Here is a 17910-nt window from a genome sequence, read left to right on the forward strand (position 1 = left end):
GTTGCAGGATGAAGTGTTCCTGATTTAATCCTGTGTTTAGTGGGGCATTCTAGTAATCTGTCTGTGTTTACAGCAGATTGGATAGTTATTATGGGCAAACACCAATGGTTGACTTAAACTGGGGTTTTAGAGTAATCAGCGTCAAATAACATGGTTTTCCTACTTTAACCTGATTGCTTGCTGTAATCTGTTGAGTATGACGTGAATTAAAACAAAGTTTATTGATATGGCTTGCAGATTTAATTATCTCATTACTTGCCATTGTAGTGTCAAATACAGTATATACTAAATTTTCTCTATCAAACGTTCTTTCACTTGTCAGAAGAGCTCCCCCTTCAAAAATCCTTTCATCATGTGTGAAAAATGTTGAACTTATTTTAGTCTTTTGATTCGTTTTTAAACTATTGTAACATCACTTATATTGTTAAAAAAGTTACAGTTGGAGGTGGTTGGATTCAGGACACAGAGGTTTCAGTTATGTAACTGCAGCTATACCATAGCCTTTTTTTTAAACATTCATTCTTGAATAATCAGGCCCCATCTTATCTTACAGACATTAAATTCAAATATAAATTTTTGCTAAATTTTCATTTCTGTTTGTTAACTACTTGTACTGTTACTTGGGTTAACTTTTAAATCATAACTTTTAGTTAAATATTCACTATGTTTTTAGCTGACCTTGTTTTTAATTAGCCAATGTTAAGGTTCACATAATTGAGGTAGGAGAGTACAAACAACCAGGTCCAGAAGATCTTGGTCAAACAATTGATTTTAATGAATACACGCGTGGGAAGACCATTGTACGCAGACAGCACTTGATCTTCGACTTAATCAAAGCATACACAGATTTTTATAGCATCAGGGTTTGAATTAACGATGCCCCTTCATACGTCACAGACAGAATATATACATACGTCAAATCAAAACCATAATGACTTTTAACACAGTTTAAAGGAACGTTGTCTTCTATCTTCATGGCCGGTACTTCCTGTCACTGCCGGATGCTCTCTTGTCATCTTGACACCTCAGCAGCAGTTCTGCGACAAACTGCTCTTTTGCAACCCCAAGCAAAACATGATTAAACTTCCACCTATAAATGATTCTCTCTAACTGAGTGTGTGTGTGTGTCGTCCTCAAATGCTCTCTCAATTCACCCGTTGCACTTCTGACCTTTTACCAGACCAGAGGCTCATCCTTATGTGTAATAACCTAACTGAAACTACATGTACTATGTTGAATAAATGTTTTAATCAAGAACCTCTACTAAAAGTTTAGTAAAAGAATATAAAAGTATAACAGACAATTTGGATAACCTAGTAATTCAAATAGCCTCGTCTAACCTGCTCAGAATGACTTTCGGTTTCAGTTCTGCAAAGCCTTCTGCAACTTCCTGTCAACTGCAACTTAGTCTTTCTGAAAGACACACACACTGTTTAAACCTCTGAATACAATATCAATGCTGCAGATTATATTATTAATGCAATGGTAATGATGATGATTATTTAACAATAGCAGTAAAATAATTTCCCTGCTCCACACCACATATTTAGCCTTCTATGCTTTGTTCCTCCATGAAATCTGTTTGCGAATCATTAAAGGTCACAGTTACTGACTAGCTAGTTAAAGGAATAAAAGAGTCAGATCTTTATCTGAGCATTTGAGTGAAGATATAAAATAAGATTAAATATTCGATTCAGGTAGTAGAATGGTCATGCTGCTCCATAATATGACATAGCTTTATCAATCAGTCGGTGTATCTTATGTAAGATGTACTTCAGTCCAAAAAAAACCTCCATATACTCTACTCTTTCTTTAAGCATGTTAATTTAACATTTGTCCATTGGTATATTTCTTTGTTTTCCCACAGGTCCTGTGAGTATAACTGTGTGACTGTAAAATGGCGCTGCCAGCTAAGCGCATATGATCTGACATGGAGGCCATCATTGCAGTCAACTCCACACAGGACGAGCTCCCACCCGACGATGACCCCCTTAACAATGCTTTCCTCGAATACGACCCTAACACTGGTGTCGCTCCCTCAGCTCTTCCTACACTGCCATTTGAAGGAGTGAATTTCTTAGAGGACCCCATCAGCCTACCAAGTGTACAGGTATTGGTCTCACTTCCATTAATTTTTCCATTATGAGGAAAAACATGAATAATTTATCCACTTCTAGTGCCTCAAATCTGCCTGGCAGGCCAACAGTGTAATAACTCACTGGAAATGATGGGCTATCACAATAAAAAAATATAGCATGTATTCTCATATACTTTATGAATTTGCCTAAATGATTTTTCCACCTTGCTATACATAAAGCTATAGAATAGAATAGAATTCAACTTTATTGTCAGTGCACATGTCACAAGTACAGGCAACGAAATGCAGTTTGCATCCATCCAGAAAGTGCTTTAGCCATGATATTACAAAATATATATTAGCAATTATATAGCTATATTACAGAAATGGGTCTGTGTGTATGTGTATATATATATATATATATATATATATAAACACCCAGCACGCCCCTGCGGGCGGTATATCCTTCAAGCTCGGGTCCTCTACCAGAGGCCTGGGAGCTTGAGGGTCCTGCGCAGTATCTTAGCTGTTCCCAGGACTGCGCTCTTCTGGACAGAGATCTCCGATGTTATTCCCGGGATCTGCTGGAGCCACTCGCCTAGCTTGGGAGTCACCGCACCTAGTGCTCCGATTACCACGGGGACCACTGTTACCTTCACCCTCCACATCCTCTCGAGCTCTTCTCTGAGCCCTTGGTATTTCTCCAGCTTCTCGTGTTCCTTCTTCCTGATATTGCTGTCATTCGGAACCGCTACATCGATCACTACGGCCGTCTTCTTCTGTTTGTCTACCACCACTATGTCCGGTTGGTTAGCCACCACCATTTTGTCCATCTGTATCTGGAAGTCCCACAGGATCTTAGCTCGGTCATTCTCCACCACCCTTGGGGGCATCTCCCATTTTGACCTCGGGACTTCCAGGTTATACTCGGCACAGATGTTCCTGTACACTATGCCGGCCACTTGGTTATGGCGTTCCATGTATGCCTTGCCTGCTAGCATCTTGCACCCTGCTGTTATGTGCTGGATTGTCTCTGGGGCATCTTTACACAGCCTGCACCTAGGGTCTTGCCTGGTGTGATAGACCCCAGCCTCTATGGATCTTGTACTCAGAGCTTGTTCTTGTGCTGCCATGATTAGTGCCTCTGTGCTGTCTTTCAGTCCAACTTTGTCCAGCCACTGGTAGGATTTCTGGATATCAGCCACCTCCTCTATCTGCCGGTGGTACATACCGTGCAGGGGCCTGTCCTTCCATGATGGTTCCTCGTCTCCCTCCTCTTTCTTGGGTTTCTGCTGCCTGAGGTATTCACTGAGCACTCGGTCAGTTGGGGCCATCTTCCCAATGTATTCTTGGATGTTCGTTGTCTCATCCTGGACTGTGGTGCTGACACTCACCAGTCCCCGGCCCCCTTCCTTGCACTTAGCGTACAGCCTCAGGGTGCTGGACTTGGGGTGAAACCCTCCATGCATGGTAAGGAGCTTTCTTGTCTTTATGTCAGTGGCTTCTATCTCCTCCTTTGGCCAGCCTATTACCCCAGCAGGGTACCTGATCACGGGCAGGGCGTACGTGTTGATGGCCCGGATCTTGTTCTTACCATTCAGCTGACTCCTCAGGACTTGCCTGACCCTCTGCAGGTACTTGGTGGTTGCAGCTTTTCTAGCAGCCTCTTCATGGTTCCCATTCGCCTGCAAGATCCCCAGGTACTTGTAACTGTCCTCTATGTCTGCAATGTTGCCTTCTGGTAGTTCAATCCCCTCAGTTCTGACTACCTTCCCTTTCTTTGTTACCATCCGACTACACTTCTCCAGTCCGAACGACATTCCAATGTCATTGCTGTATCGCCTGGTAGTGTGGATCAGTGAATCGATGTCTCGTTCACTCTTGGCATACAGTTTGATGTCATCCATGTACAGGAGGTGGCTGACAACTGCTCCGTTCCGTAGTCGGTATCCGTAGCCAGTCTTGTTAATGATCTCACTGAGGGGGTTCAGGCCTATGCAGAACAGCAGTGGGGACAGAGCATCTCCTTGGTAGATCCCGCACTTGATGGTGACTTGTGCTATGGGCTTGGAGTTGGCCTCTAGTGTTGTACGCCACATCCCCATTGAGTTCCTGATGAAGGCTCTTAGGGTCCCATTGATCTTGTACAATTCTAGGCATTTCAGTATCCAGCTGTGGGGCATTGAGTCATAGGCCTTCTTGTAATCAATCCAGGCCGTGCACAGGTTGGTCAGTCTGGTCTTGCAGTCTCGGCTGACTGTTCTGTCTACCAGTAGCTGGTGTTTTGCGCCTCTGGTATTCTTGCCAATTCCTTTCTGTGTCCCGCTCATGTATTGACCCATGTGCCTGTTCATCTTAGCTGATATGATGCCTGACAGGAGCTTCCATGTGGTACTGAGGCAGGTTATTGGTCGGTAGTTGGAGGGGACCGGTCCCTTCTTGGGGTCCTTGGGGATCAGGACCGTCCGACCTTCGGTTAGCCATTCCGGGTGTCTCTCGTTAACTAGCAGCTGGTTCATTTGTGCTGCCAGACGCTCGTGGAGTGCAGTCAGCTTCTTTAGCCAGTAGGCGTGAACCATGTCGGGCTCTGGTGCTGTCCAACTCTTCATACTGGAGACCCTTTCTTGGATATCTGCCACTGTGATGGTTACTGGACCCTGTTCAGGGAGGTCGCTATGGTCTGCCCTCAGATCCACTAGCCACTGAGCATTGCCGTTATGGGTTGCGTCCTTCTCCCATATGCTCCTTCAGTATTGCTCCGTCTCCAGCCTTGGTGGTGCTGTTCTCTTATTATTATTGTTCCCTTGCCACTGAGAGTACACCTTTGCTATATATATATATATATATATATATATATATATATATATATATATATATATATAAACTATACAGAAATATGAACTATGCAAGTCATAAACAGTTGTAGAATTAAAATTATCGTATTGTACAGAATGTTAGTTTTTACAGAATTATACAGTAGCGCAGTTAAGTGAAATATGTGGATAATTTCTATAGAGGCTACATAAAGTGCTAGTGGTTGTGAGTGGTGGTTCAGCCATGTTGTTATTGTGTGTATGAGGGTCTTGTCCATTATGTGTGTGTAGGTGGTTGTGGATGTGTGTATGTTCAGTCCATGAGTTTAATGTTGGACAGCTGTAGGGAAGAAGCTGTTCCGGTACCTGGTGGTCTTAGTCCGGAGGCTCCTGTAGCGCCTCCCAGAGGGCAGGAGGGTGAAGAGTCCATGTGATGGGTGACTGGGGTCTTTGATGATTTTCCCAGCCCTTTTCAGACACCGCTTCCTGTAGATGTCATTTATGGCAGGAAGTGGTGCTCCGGCGATGCATTGGGCAGTTTTCACGACCCTCTACAATGCCTTCCGGTCCGAGGCAGAGCAGTTCCTGTACCAGACTGTTATACAGTATTGTGGCGAGCTCAGAGATGGAGGAGACGGAGGTATCGTTCGGTCTTGCTTCCCATGAGCTAGCCAGGGAGCACAGCCGTTTATTAACATTTGGAGAAACACACACTGCCGCTAGCTAGCTGCTCAGCGCGGCAACAACAACAACAACAACACACAGGGCGCCCTCTGACCCCGGAAGGACACACCGTTGCAGCGAGAGGGCGTCACCCGTCACCATGGCAACATACACAAAACATAACTGTACAAACAGAACCCCGAACAGCCCTGACCCGCTACAGTATGTTTGTCAGTATGCTCTTAATGGTGCAGCGATAGAAGTTCACCAGGATGTCTGAGGACAGGTGGTTCTTCCTCAGAGTCCTCAAGAAGAAGAGGCGCTGGTGAGCCTTCTTGACCAGCTTGGAGCAGTTGGTCGTCCAGATGACTATAGTACTTCATCAACCAGTAGCGATTTTTGATACGGGTGACACGGGCGGTTGCCCAAGGCGGCATCTTGGTGGGGGCATCACGGGCATCGGCAAAAAAAAAAAAAAAAAAAAAAAATTGCTCGTACTCATGCTGCCCTGACATCAGCCAGCGCATATTGGGAATGGCATAGGCACCGATCGGTTTTCTGTCGCCCATTTGTTGGGAGTAAGGGTGCCTTCCGTTTGCGAGGTGCGCCTGCTGCTTGTGGTACAGGGAGGAGAGGGCGGGGCGACGGGGGATTCACTGGCTGGCTGGAGCGGCATCTAATACCCAACTCGCAAAATAAAACCAACTAAAAACAAAACAACAAACACGAAAACACCATGATTATAATTTGCACCGATGTTTTTTTGAAATTCTATACGCGAAAAGTGAGCGTGAGAGCCCTCGGTGCGCCTGCTCGCTGCTGAAGTCAAAGTAAACTTTATTGTTATCTCTGATACATACAGTCCAGTACATAGAGAGACGAGACGACAAGCCTCCAGTTACAGCAGTGCAAGTAACCCGCTGAAAGGGGAGGGGGACATGCTGCTTCCAAATAGAGCAGATTTCATTCATAATGATGTAAATCCAACACCATTATGTATTCATGATTTGAACCCTGGGTTGTGTGAAATCCCAGAAATAAACCTTAGCCAAAGTGAATCTGTGAACTAAAGTGTAGGTCTATTAGGTCAAGTTGTGGTGATCCTCGAGTTGGGGGATTTGTGTTCACACTATAGTGCAAAATTAAAGATTTTTCTTTTTATCTGACAGTACTTTTCTGTGTTCATAATTCCATCTACCTCAGGCCTCCAACATGTTTTACCGATGGCTGCAGACACTCACTGTTGTACCTCTTTGCTGACCACCGCCATACAACCTAACCATTCTTTTTTCTTAGTTTATTCATTAATATAAAATGATCAATTGTATCAAACGCCTTCTTTAAGTCTATAAAAACACCAACAGTATATTCCTTATTATCTATTGCATTAGATATCCCTTCTACAAGTTCCATCACTGCCATCGAAGTGGACCTTTTCGCTCTAAAGCCATATTGGTTATCACTTAGATTATGCTTCTCAATATATTTATCAAGTCTATTAACAAATAACTTTCCTAAAATTTTTGAGAACTGTGGGAGTAGTGATATTGGCCTGTAATTGGTAAACTGACATCTCTCTCCATTTTTATGGATTGGAATAACTTTTGCTATTTTCACTTGTGAGGGAAACACACCAGTTCGAAAGGACAGATTACAAATGTATGCGAAAGGTTGCACTATATATTCTATAATACTTTTAACTAACATCATGTCAATACCAAAACAGTCAGTGGACTTTTTATTTTTAAATGTCTTCACAATGTTAATTATTTCTCTATGAGTTACAGCACCAATAAACATGGAGGACACATTCTGAGTAATATGTTTATTTAGGTCGTTATTATTTCTTGACTCTGAAATTTCTTTTGCTAAATTAAAGCCAACATTTACAAAGAAATCATTAAATTCATTTGCAATGTCTTTAGTTTTATCAAGCACAATATCTTTATCTTTTTTGAAATAGTCTGGATAATTCTTATTTTTTGAGCCCTTTTTGATTATACTATTTAATATCCTCCATGTTTCTTGTGTGTTACTTCTACTTTGTGTGTTACTTCTACTACAGCCAGGGGTGGCTGTAGCTCAGGTGGCAGAGCAGGTCAGCCACTAATCAGAAGGTCGGTGGTTCGATCCCTGGCTGCATGCCAAATGTCCTTGGGCAAGATACTAACCCCGTGTTTGCCTACTGGTGGTGGTGGTCAGAGGGCCCGGTGGCGCCTGTGTTCGGCAGCCTCGCCTCTGTCAGTGCACCCCCCTATTTGCTGCTATGCTCCTTCCTGGTTGAACTGAATGTTCTTAGCAGCGTTTTCCTTCGTTTTTGGCTTTTACGTGTGGATGGGATTTAAAAAAAAAATGAAAACAGAAAATCTCAGTTTTCAAAAATACCCGTGTACGTGTGGACGTAGCCTAAAGTGATTGCAATTTTTCCCATTATTCCCATTTACCCATACATCAGTCTGCAATACAGCCAGTTGACAAGTGACTGTAGGTTCAGACGCCCCAAATGTGTCTTATGTTTCAGTTTGTTTTTTATATTATAACACACTGTTTTGCTCTCTGTGTAAACAAAACATATTATAATTAAATAAATTTGGTAAAAGTAGGAAATAAAACATAAAACTATCTAAAAGAAGAGTATCATATAATCTCGATTCATTCTTCAGTTGAGGGATACAGAAGTTCCACTTCACATCACCTCTGTTTTTTCTAAATTAGTTTATTCTGCTGCAACAATTTACCTCTGAGAGATGTTTACAGCTGTTTGTTTGTTTTGTTTTACAGGTGGTGTTGATCCTGGCCTACAGCACCATTATTGTGCTGGGAGTTCTGGGTAATTCTCTTGTCATCTATGTCATCTATCGCTTCAAGACGCTCCGCACTGTCACCAACTTCTTCATTGCTAATTTGGCTGTTGGTAAGTTTATACATACAGACGCACGCCAGCAGCTTTTTGTTGCTTCTAATATAATACTGTCACTGTGCTCAGAGCAATAAAACACTTTCTGACATGTGTAGGTGGTGGTGTTTGTGTGTTTTTGTCTCCAAGTGCATGTCTTCTTAAGATTGCTGGGAACTTAATCTGTTTGGGAACATGAGCCCATGACAGAAATCATTCAAATTTAAGATTTAAAGATAAGAGTAAGGTTAAAAGTTTGGATTTGGTTGAGTTTATGGTAAAGTTAGGTTTGTGCTATTGTTAAAACAAGGACAGTGTGCCGTTATGGGTGCATGTCTGATGCAGGGGCGTTAACACCTTTCTTATATCACCACTCTGAAGACCGATGAGCGTTGTCAACAGGTTTACTGACATTCAAAAGGGTAAAGGCAAGGCAAGGCAAGGCAAATTTATTTGTATAGCACAATTCAACAACAAGGTGATTCAAAGTGCTTTACAGAGACATTAGAAACAAAGACAAATAAAAAGCATGATTTAAAATTGATTAGAACAAGCAAACAAACTAACTAACAACAAACAAAACAGTATATAGAATCAAAACAGATAAAATCAGAACAGTAGATAAAATCAGTAGTTAAATGTAAGTTTTGAAATTTAAGCTTAAAAGTGTGGATTTGGTACTTTATTCAAATGCAGCTGAGAATAGGTGAGTCTTCATCCTGGATTTAAATAAACTGAGTGTTTCAGCTGATCTGAGGCTTTCTGGGAGTTTGTTCCAGATATAAGGAGCATAAAAGCTGAATGCAGCTTCTCTGTGTCTGGTTCTGACTCTGGGAACTGATAAAAGACCGGATCCAGATGACCTGAGGGATCTGGATGGTTCATACTGGGTCAGGAGGTCATTGATGTATTTTGGTCCTAAACCATTCAGAGCTTTATAGACCAGCATCAGAACTTTAAAGTCTATCCTCTGACGGACAGGCAGCCAGTGTAAAGACCTCAGAGCTGGAGTGATGTGGTCCACTTTTTTGGTCTTTGTCACGGTTTGCGGGGGCAAGCCGTGTGGAATATATATAGGACCAAAAGGCGGCAGCTCTGGTGCAGGTGAGTGTTTATTAACAACAAAAATGCAAACAACAAAGGCGCTAGGAACATGAAACTGAAACCTAAACTGGGTAAACTAACACACAAACCAGGAATGACGGTGCAGGGAGGTCCGGGGAAATACATGCAGGGAGACCGAGGGGAAACAACACAGACGAACCAGCAACGAGGACACGGTAACACACACTATAAATACACATGCCAGGAATCAGGGGATGGGAAACAGGAGGGGAACACACCTGGAATACATGATAACTGACAAGGCAGGGGAAACGTAAACAGAACACACTGACATAAGACAGAGCCCTTCAAAGTAAAACAGGAAACACATACACGTAATGACACAGACTCAGAGACGCGGACTAAACACAGAGACTTACTACACTAAGGAAATGCACAAGCAGGGAAGACATCAACCAGAGGGAACACCACTAAATGCTAGAAAATACAAAACTATCAAAAGTAAAAGTACATAACCAAAAACACTGGGTCACCGACCCAGGACCATGACAGTCTTAGTGAGGACTCGAGCAGCAGAGTTCTGAATGAGCTGTAGTTGTCTGACTGATTTTTTAGGTAGACCTGTAAAGATGCTGTTACAGTAATCAAGCCTACTAAAGATGAATGCATGGACTAGTGTTTCCAGGTCCTGTTGAGACATCAGATCTTTGATCCTTGAAATATTCTTGAGGTGACAGTAAGCTGATTTTGTTATTGTCTTAATGTGTTTTTCTAAGTTTAGGTCTGCATCCATCACTACACCCAAATTTCTCGCCTGGTTTGTGGTTTTTAGGTGTATAGATTGAAGTTCTCTGGTGACCTGTAATTGTTTTTCTTTGGCGCCAAAGACTATTACCTCAGTTTTGTTTTTGTTTAGCTGGAGAAAATTGTGGCACAACCAGTCATTAATTTCCTCAATGCATTTACCAAGAGCCTGTACAGGGCCTCGGTCTCCTGGTGACATTGTGATATAAAACTAAAAGCAAGACAAAAAATACAGTCATGACATACATATGTGCAGCATAATATGCATTTATATACCACCCTGCTACTACATAGCATATGTCTAATTATGTAAACTTTTTAAACTACTACTGATGCTATCCCAGACGAACTCCAAAATCACAGGTAACTAGCTTAACAAAAGGACTAGCTTTACAGCCAAATACTGCATTAGCGGGCAACATATTGTACAAAAAACAAAGTTGCAACTTATACTTTAAGTACATACCGGCGATACAACCATAAACAGAAGATGTGGACAGTATTTCTTCCAACAGGACACCATAAACTGTGTGCCGATATGTTTCCCTTCTTCTTTCTCACTTGCTTTGCTTGACTGAGCGGATTACTTGGAGCAGCCACAGAGGGCGCTGTAAACACATAATAAATAACAACTGACTGAGAATGATATTTTAGTGATACAACATTTTACAACTTTTAGTGATACAGAACAGACAGCTTCATGTTAAGGATTCCTCAGGATGACAAGTCTTCAAGAATTGTGCATTTATACAATTTATGCAATTGCAATTTATATAAGCACAGAGATAAGTCCATTTTTAGAGCCCTAAGAAGATGATTACCCTTTCCTAACCTTCATTAGTGCTGTTTTGGTGCTTATTTACAATATTATTAGGAAGCACTGAAATCATTTTCATTGCTATGCAGATAATACCCAGTTTGATTTATTAATGAATGTAGATGATACAAATTATGTTCTTAAAATATAGGCATGTCTTCAAGACATCAAGACCTGGATGACCTCAAAGTTCCTACTTCTAAATTTAGACAAAACTGAGGTTATGGCACTCAGTTCTAAAAGTGTGAGAAACATGGTGTCTAAGCAGATAGTTACTTACTGGGTAATATCAACTTGGAGTCATTTTTAACAGGATTTGTCCTTCAGTGTTCACATTAAGCAAATATGTAGGACTGCGTTCATTCATTTGCTTAATATTGCTAAAGTCTCAGAACAGCCTTCAGCTGATCCAGAATATTTCAGCAAGAGAGCAAAATGAGATTGCAAAAGGAGACTTTTCTCTAAAATTGGCTTCTCTTCATTGGTTATTATTCAATAAGGTATTGAATAATCAGGCTCTGCCATATCTTAAAGACCTTATATCAGCCCATTATACTAACAGAGCACTTTACTCTCAGACTGCATGTTGTGGTTTTGAATAGTGGAGAACTGGAGATCAAGCATTCAGCCATCTCTAATAAATAACCTCCCAGTTTGAATTTGAGAGACTGTCACTCTCTCTACTCTTGACACTAGGTTTAAAACTTTCTTTTTCTTGAAGGTTGCAGTTGGCAAACTTTATCCTTGCTAAATCATTAGCAGTTATTATACTCTGGTTCTTGCTCCCATAGTGACTCTTTTGTCCTGTGTCTCTCTGCTTTCTTCTCTTTCCAGTCAGTACCAAGGAGTTGAGGCAGATGGCTGCCCCTCCCTGAGCCTGGTCCTGCTGGAGGTTTGAAAGTAAATTTAGAGAGTATAATAGAACCAGGTTTGGCCCCTTGTAGAAAAAATAGAAAGCCAATACATATCCTGAAGTGGAGATGTGTGGTATCAAGGCTTTCCAATCTTAATGCTTCCCACAGGAGGGATTTATTTGATTTGGATTTTTGAAACTATTTCCGAATGTTTTCTGCCATTTTCATTGCTTGTTCTGTTCTTTCTCCATTGTAAGTTTTACACATCCAGATGCTCGTTCCAGTGTTAAAAGGTTGTGCCACAGACTTTATGAGCCATTTTGCCTGAAAACCCCTCTTTGGATTGTTTCATCACGTTAATAATGTTAGCGTTACCCATCTGGTGATCTGAATGATAAAAGTTAACTTAATGGAGACTGCCCTTGGTAATATTCCTTTTAATCCCTGGTGGTTTTGTGGATTTTCATCTTTAGATAGTGATCAATGTTTACATGCCACAAGCTCACATATTTGAAGCCTGCTAGCAAGAGAAATGGCAGATTGAGAGTGTGGTAGAAAGAGGAAAAGTTCCCAAGATGTTTCCCTGGAGAGGTTTATTCACTTCTGTTGCACTATCTAGTCATTCTACACTAGTGCCAACACTGAGTTCATCATTATTAGATCAATGAAATTGCATTATGAGGGCTAGATTCATGGGAATTGGTTAAATGAGTCCCAAAATGAAATTCAACCACTGAGAATGGTATGTCAACTTGATGTCAAGCGTAACAGGTAAACAGAGGTGGTCTTCTAATGTCAAAGTTGTAATCTTGCAATGAGTTTGATAGACTTCTTTGCATGTAAATGGAAAATGCAACTTAACCTTTTAAAGCCAAGTGTATCATATTTGATATGTGAGTTATGGTGAGTTTTTGAGACTTCTACATGATCAGTAAAGACTACCGCCCTCTTGTTTGTTTGTTTTTTTAATTTCATTGTGAGGTTCACTATACACTCCAACTTTTCCAAATGTTTGAATTTTCTGGTAATTATTTCAGGCTTCATGCTTTAAAGGCATAAAGAGCCAAAGCATCTGTTGCAAATCAGTACAAATAAGATAATTTTCCCCCAGAAAGCTCCAGAGAGACTAGACTTTTTAAATCTCCAAATAATAAGAATCACCAATTACAGGGGTTAACCAAAAAAAAAAAAAAATCCAAAACATCACGACAGTCAACACAACTTGTACAACAAATACCAGAAAGGTACCGAAAATCTAATTCCTGGCTTGTTCTATGCACATATCTTTTTATAAAAAGTACCCCAGCCTAGATGTGATTCATATCATCATAGTCACTCATGCCCTGTTGATGGTGGTAGCGTCATCCTGGTAGAGACCACTCCCATTACCATAGAAATCTTTCATCATAAGATTAAGGTGTTCTCCCTGAACAGATTTCTGGGGCGAGTGAACCCAAACAACAGCAGCAAAATGCTGCCTGCAGCATAACACAGTCACCGTTTCTTCAACGTAGGGGTCAAAAGTTCAGCTTATTCCTTTAATTTCTAACCCGTCTGTATATGTGTATGTGTAAGCTGTCAGTAAGGATGACTCAAACATCTGCCGCTGTGTGCTAGATCTTAGTGATGTCTCAAATTTGTTGGGTGGTTCGAGTGGGAGAGGCCAGCGGATGCAGAGATGAACTCAGACATTTGTTGTTTTTGTGACACGCAGGCATTTTAAATGGAGGAATCAGAGTTTTCTTAACCAATATGTGAAGAGTGTCTGTGTGAGCACATAAATAAGGATTTTATACAGAGGACAGAAAAGTGACATCTAAAGAGTTCAAAAGAATTTCAAGAGATGCACAAATCCTATTTTGCCATTTTCCTTTTTATTTCATGTATGATGACCCAATTCATAATAATAATTCTTTATTTAAAAGGGACAGTACAGATTAACATCGTCCAAGTATAAAACATAAAATTGATGTACTGCACATAAGTTTATAGGTATTGCTAGTTTCCAACCATTGTCCCTTGTTGGGCTTACATTCACAATACACGGAGTTAAAACATACATTTTCATGAACCCAAAATAAACCATGAATACAGCTACAATTTTAGACAATGTAAAAAGAAAAAAAAGATTACTTAAAATGACTACAGCTCTGATTTCCCTTTAACCAACCTTTAACCTTCAATGTAAATGATCTAATACCTGTAAGGCGAAAGCGCATCAAATCCGATTTTTTTGACCCTATGCGACCCATATCCGATCCTGGTATGACAGTGTGAACGGCACAAATCCGATATTTTCAAATCCGATCTGGGTCACTTTCGTATGTGGTACTGAATCCGATACATATCCGATGTTTCAGAAAGCGACTGCTGTGTGTACGGTCAAGTCGCATTAAATCCGTCTTTTACGTCACTGACACAAAACAGACGCCAATTATCAGCACCGGAGAAGCGCCCGATAAGACATCGCGAACACCTCCTGGCCATCCGGTGAATATTTCAAAAAGAGCCAAAGCAGAAGTAAAATTATTGCACAGTTTCAGCACTAATAATAGGTCAAAAATGACTAATTCAGGAATGATTCTGCAGATAAAGCATGAGGAATTCTGGCTTTTGATCTATTAAATTAATGAAATTAAAATATTTTAATTGACCACCCTCCAGGTAGTGATTTCTCGCGCAGTTCTTCTTAAGTGAGAATTCAAGATTTTTCCCATTGTTGTCAGTAAAATAATTTGATGTGCACAAAATAAATATTTTAAATTACTTCCCCAGAAAAATGTATACAATAATTTAGACATTAGGGAAGAATATTTCATCTATGAACGTCTAAAGGAAATGTTGTCAGTCATCTGCATTTGTTAATGAGATGTAAATCTAGAATATTTATTTAAATTTTAGAAATATTAAGATGCATTTTCTTAGAACATTTGATGGTGCTGATTGCACACGATGAATCAAATGCAGTCTTTCAGTATTCATAGAGTGAGAGTCAAAACAAAGACTGAGCAGTAATGAGTGTAGCAACAGAAGACTGGTATCACGTGACTGAAGTTTTGTTTTCTGGCTGTAAAGGACTAAACTGCCTTTGTGCCAGTTTTACCTTTTTAATGAGTTGGAGACTATGTTGGTGTCAACATGAAGCATGAAACAGGACTGAACAGCAAGAGAAGCCAAGACCAATTCTTAATCACCTGCTTTGATACGTGGTAGGCAGTTTCACCTCAGTTTTATTTCTGTCTAATGAGACAAGTGTAAACAGTTTCACATGTCCCCCGGCTGTGATGCTTACTTGTGAAACTTCACTCGGCTGCATGATTCACTGTACTTTGTTTTAGCGCAACTATTCATGTTCAAACTGAAAGATGGGTTGAAAATCTGTGTTTTTAGGTTATTCTCAGAAATGCCAACACAACTGAGAGAGTTTTACCATAAATTAGTGTGAACAAGACATAAATGATAGCAATTAATTAAAACATACAAAACATCCTGATAAATCTTAGAGAATTTAGTCTTCTAAATGCATGACTTAACATGAAACGACTAACCAAACAGGTGAATTTATAAGCACCACATCAGCACACATGCTAATGAATTTTAACAAACTGTGAGAGGTAATGGAGTGTGACGTGGGAGGGAAATTGCCTTAGCTGTCAGAGCTCGTCAGGCCTGAAGAAGCACAATAATATATTTTATTCAGAGCATACACTTCAGGGAGCATTGATGTAGCAGTAAACAAGACAACAAACATTGATGGACAGGTAAAATGTTTCTTCATAGAGAGAGAAGTATCAGTACTACAAGGCGTGTTAAGATGAGAGTGCACAGACAAAGAATCTCTGCAAAGAGACTGTTTGTTATTGTCAATAAATCTAATAAAGACACACAAATGCCTCCTCCTATTTTTGCTGTTGCTTAAAAAGCTGAACTATCATAGATCTCTGTTTTACAGACTTCTACTATTGTCTAAAAATTCCACGCTGTGTGAGTCGATCCTCCTTTAGTAGTACATTGTGTTTGGGAAATGTTAAGATTTTACTTCGAGGGTATAATAATGTGTACTTCATTAATACCCATGGAGAAGTTCTCTGCAAAAACAACCAAAATCAATAATCATCACACAAAGAGTAACCCCTCGAAACTCACCACAATAATCAACAGTAAACACAAAGACTGCAATCCAAAAACTAAAAAAGAGCAAAATCCACAACAGAAACTTTTACCACCCAAAAACACAACAGAGAGCCCAGCAACCAACAACGTAGAAAAAAACACATTATCTCCTAACAAAAACCAATAATTGAATAATATTTAAATTAACAACCAAAACTAACACCAGAATATACCAAAACAAAAATGATCACAACACATAATAAACAACCAGCAGAATTCAAAAATGAAAAACCCAACCACAACAGCAGCTATTCACAATCAACAACAGCAAAAGGTCCCAAGGACTGACAATCCACAAAAATAGCAATTATCATCCAACATAAACCAAAAACAAAACCAAACAAAACAGAAAAACCTTACCACCGCTACTGGACGTATTTAAAAAAATTACCAATCAAGAATAGAAACCCAACCATCACTATAACAGCCAATAAAAAAGCCCCACAAGCCAACAAAATAAGTCAAAAAAAGTACTAGAAATGACAAACATCGCAATACCAACAATCACACATGGAGAGGCTGAACTCCATCCTGACTTGATTTTAATGTTTGAAGTAAACACAAATTATATAGCAGAAAGAAAAGTAGCTTACTTCTAAAAGATTATGTGATGTGATTAATTTTACGGTTAATATTGCGATGCATCTTTAAAATATCCATTCATATCAGGATGATTCACAACAATTTTATGCCCATAACTCTCTCACATGTTGTCTTTGGAGCAATCATTTGCAAATCTGTTCAGTTGTGTCGAGGCATGTAATAGAAAGGGATGTGATTGTGACAAGTGATGCTAAGTCAAAAGCAGTTTAATCTATTTTAGGACTATACCGGATTTTCCTTGGTCCCAAAAACCTGAGAACCCCTTGGACTAGTTCAGTAACATCTCGCTATCGTGCAGTTATGAGTGTGGAACTTCCTTACACTCGTCCAATGCTGACAAAATAAGGTGGTAAATAGTTAATTGCAGTTTTATTATTTATAATAAATGATAAACAACTTTACATGCAGTCACAGCTCATTGTAGAACTGCTGTACATTTAAGCTAAGATCCTTTAAATTCACAACCACTTCACTGTTTTTAAATGAAGCATATGACTATTTTATAAAGCAGCAAGATGAAGACAGAAACAACCGCGTGTTGTATTGTTAAAATCTCTTTAACTGTGACTCGATGACCTACATGCCTTCTGGTTTAAGCTTTTTGAGGCGCTGCAATCAGCTTTGTGAGGTCCCTGGCATCCCCTCTCCATCTGTCACAAAGTACAAAGTGAGCTAATGAAGAAAAAGAAAAAAATAATTAGATCAAACGCCATTTGCTTACTCGTGTGTGTGTGTGCCTAACTCTACGTGTGTTCGTGTGCAGAAGCATCTTTATATAGCCCCGAGACTCGCTTGTTCTGAGAGGAGTAGAGAAAATTGGATGCAAAATAAAATCCACCATTGGCCATCATTAATAAATGCTCACACATACTTACTGTTCATGTCCTGGAAAAACACTATTAACTTATTTTTGCCTTTTGCAAGTTTTGCAAATTAAATCCTCAGTTAAATCTCAGTGTAATGTTTTTCATTACTACTTCCTTGCACTCCTTCTCCTTCACTCCTTCACAATGCACTGTGGTCACTGCACATCTAGCTAGGCTTACATATAATATCAGTGGCATTATATATATGTTGGCTCAGTTTTATTAATTTAGATCCAGTTCACAATAAGGTGTTTTATATTGTAGGATAAATGCCATACA

The 17910-nt window shown here is 40.0% G+C and overlaps 1 protein-coding gene across 1 annotated transcript in view; it reads left to right on the forward strand.

Annotated features, from left to right (window-relative positions):
- Positions 1-17910, forward strand: part of npy2rl (neuropeptide Y receptor Y2, like) — an 84948-nt gene that overhangs the window by 41670 nt on the left and 25368 nt on the right. Inside the window, exons 2-3 of the mRNA XM_085448137.1 lie at positions 1868-2110; positions 8335-8467. Of these exons, the coding sequence (XP_085304263.1) occupies positions 1931-2110; positions 8335-8467 (313 nt within the window). The 5' untranslated portion in view covers positions 1868-1930. The remainder of the gene's footprint in view (positions 1-1867; positions 2111-8334; positions 8468-17910) is intronic.

The sequence above is a fragment of the Copadichromis virginalis genome, linkage group LG3, assembly GCF_057382275.1.
Source record: "Copadichromis virginalis isolate Kocher_CV1m ecotype Utaka linkage group LG3, C_Virginalis_male_GT1.1, whole genome shotgun sequence".
Classification (NCBI taxonomy): domain Eukaryota; kingdom Metazoa; phylum Chordata; class Actinopteri; order Cichliformes; family Cichlidae; genus Copadichromis; species Copadichromis virginalis.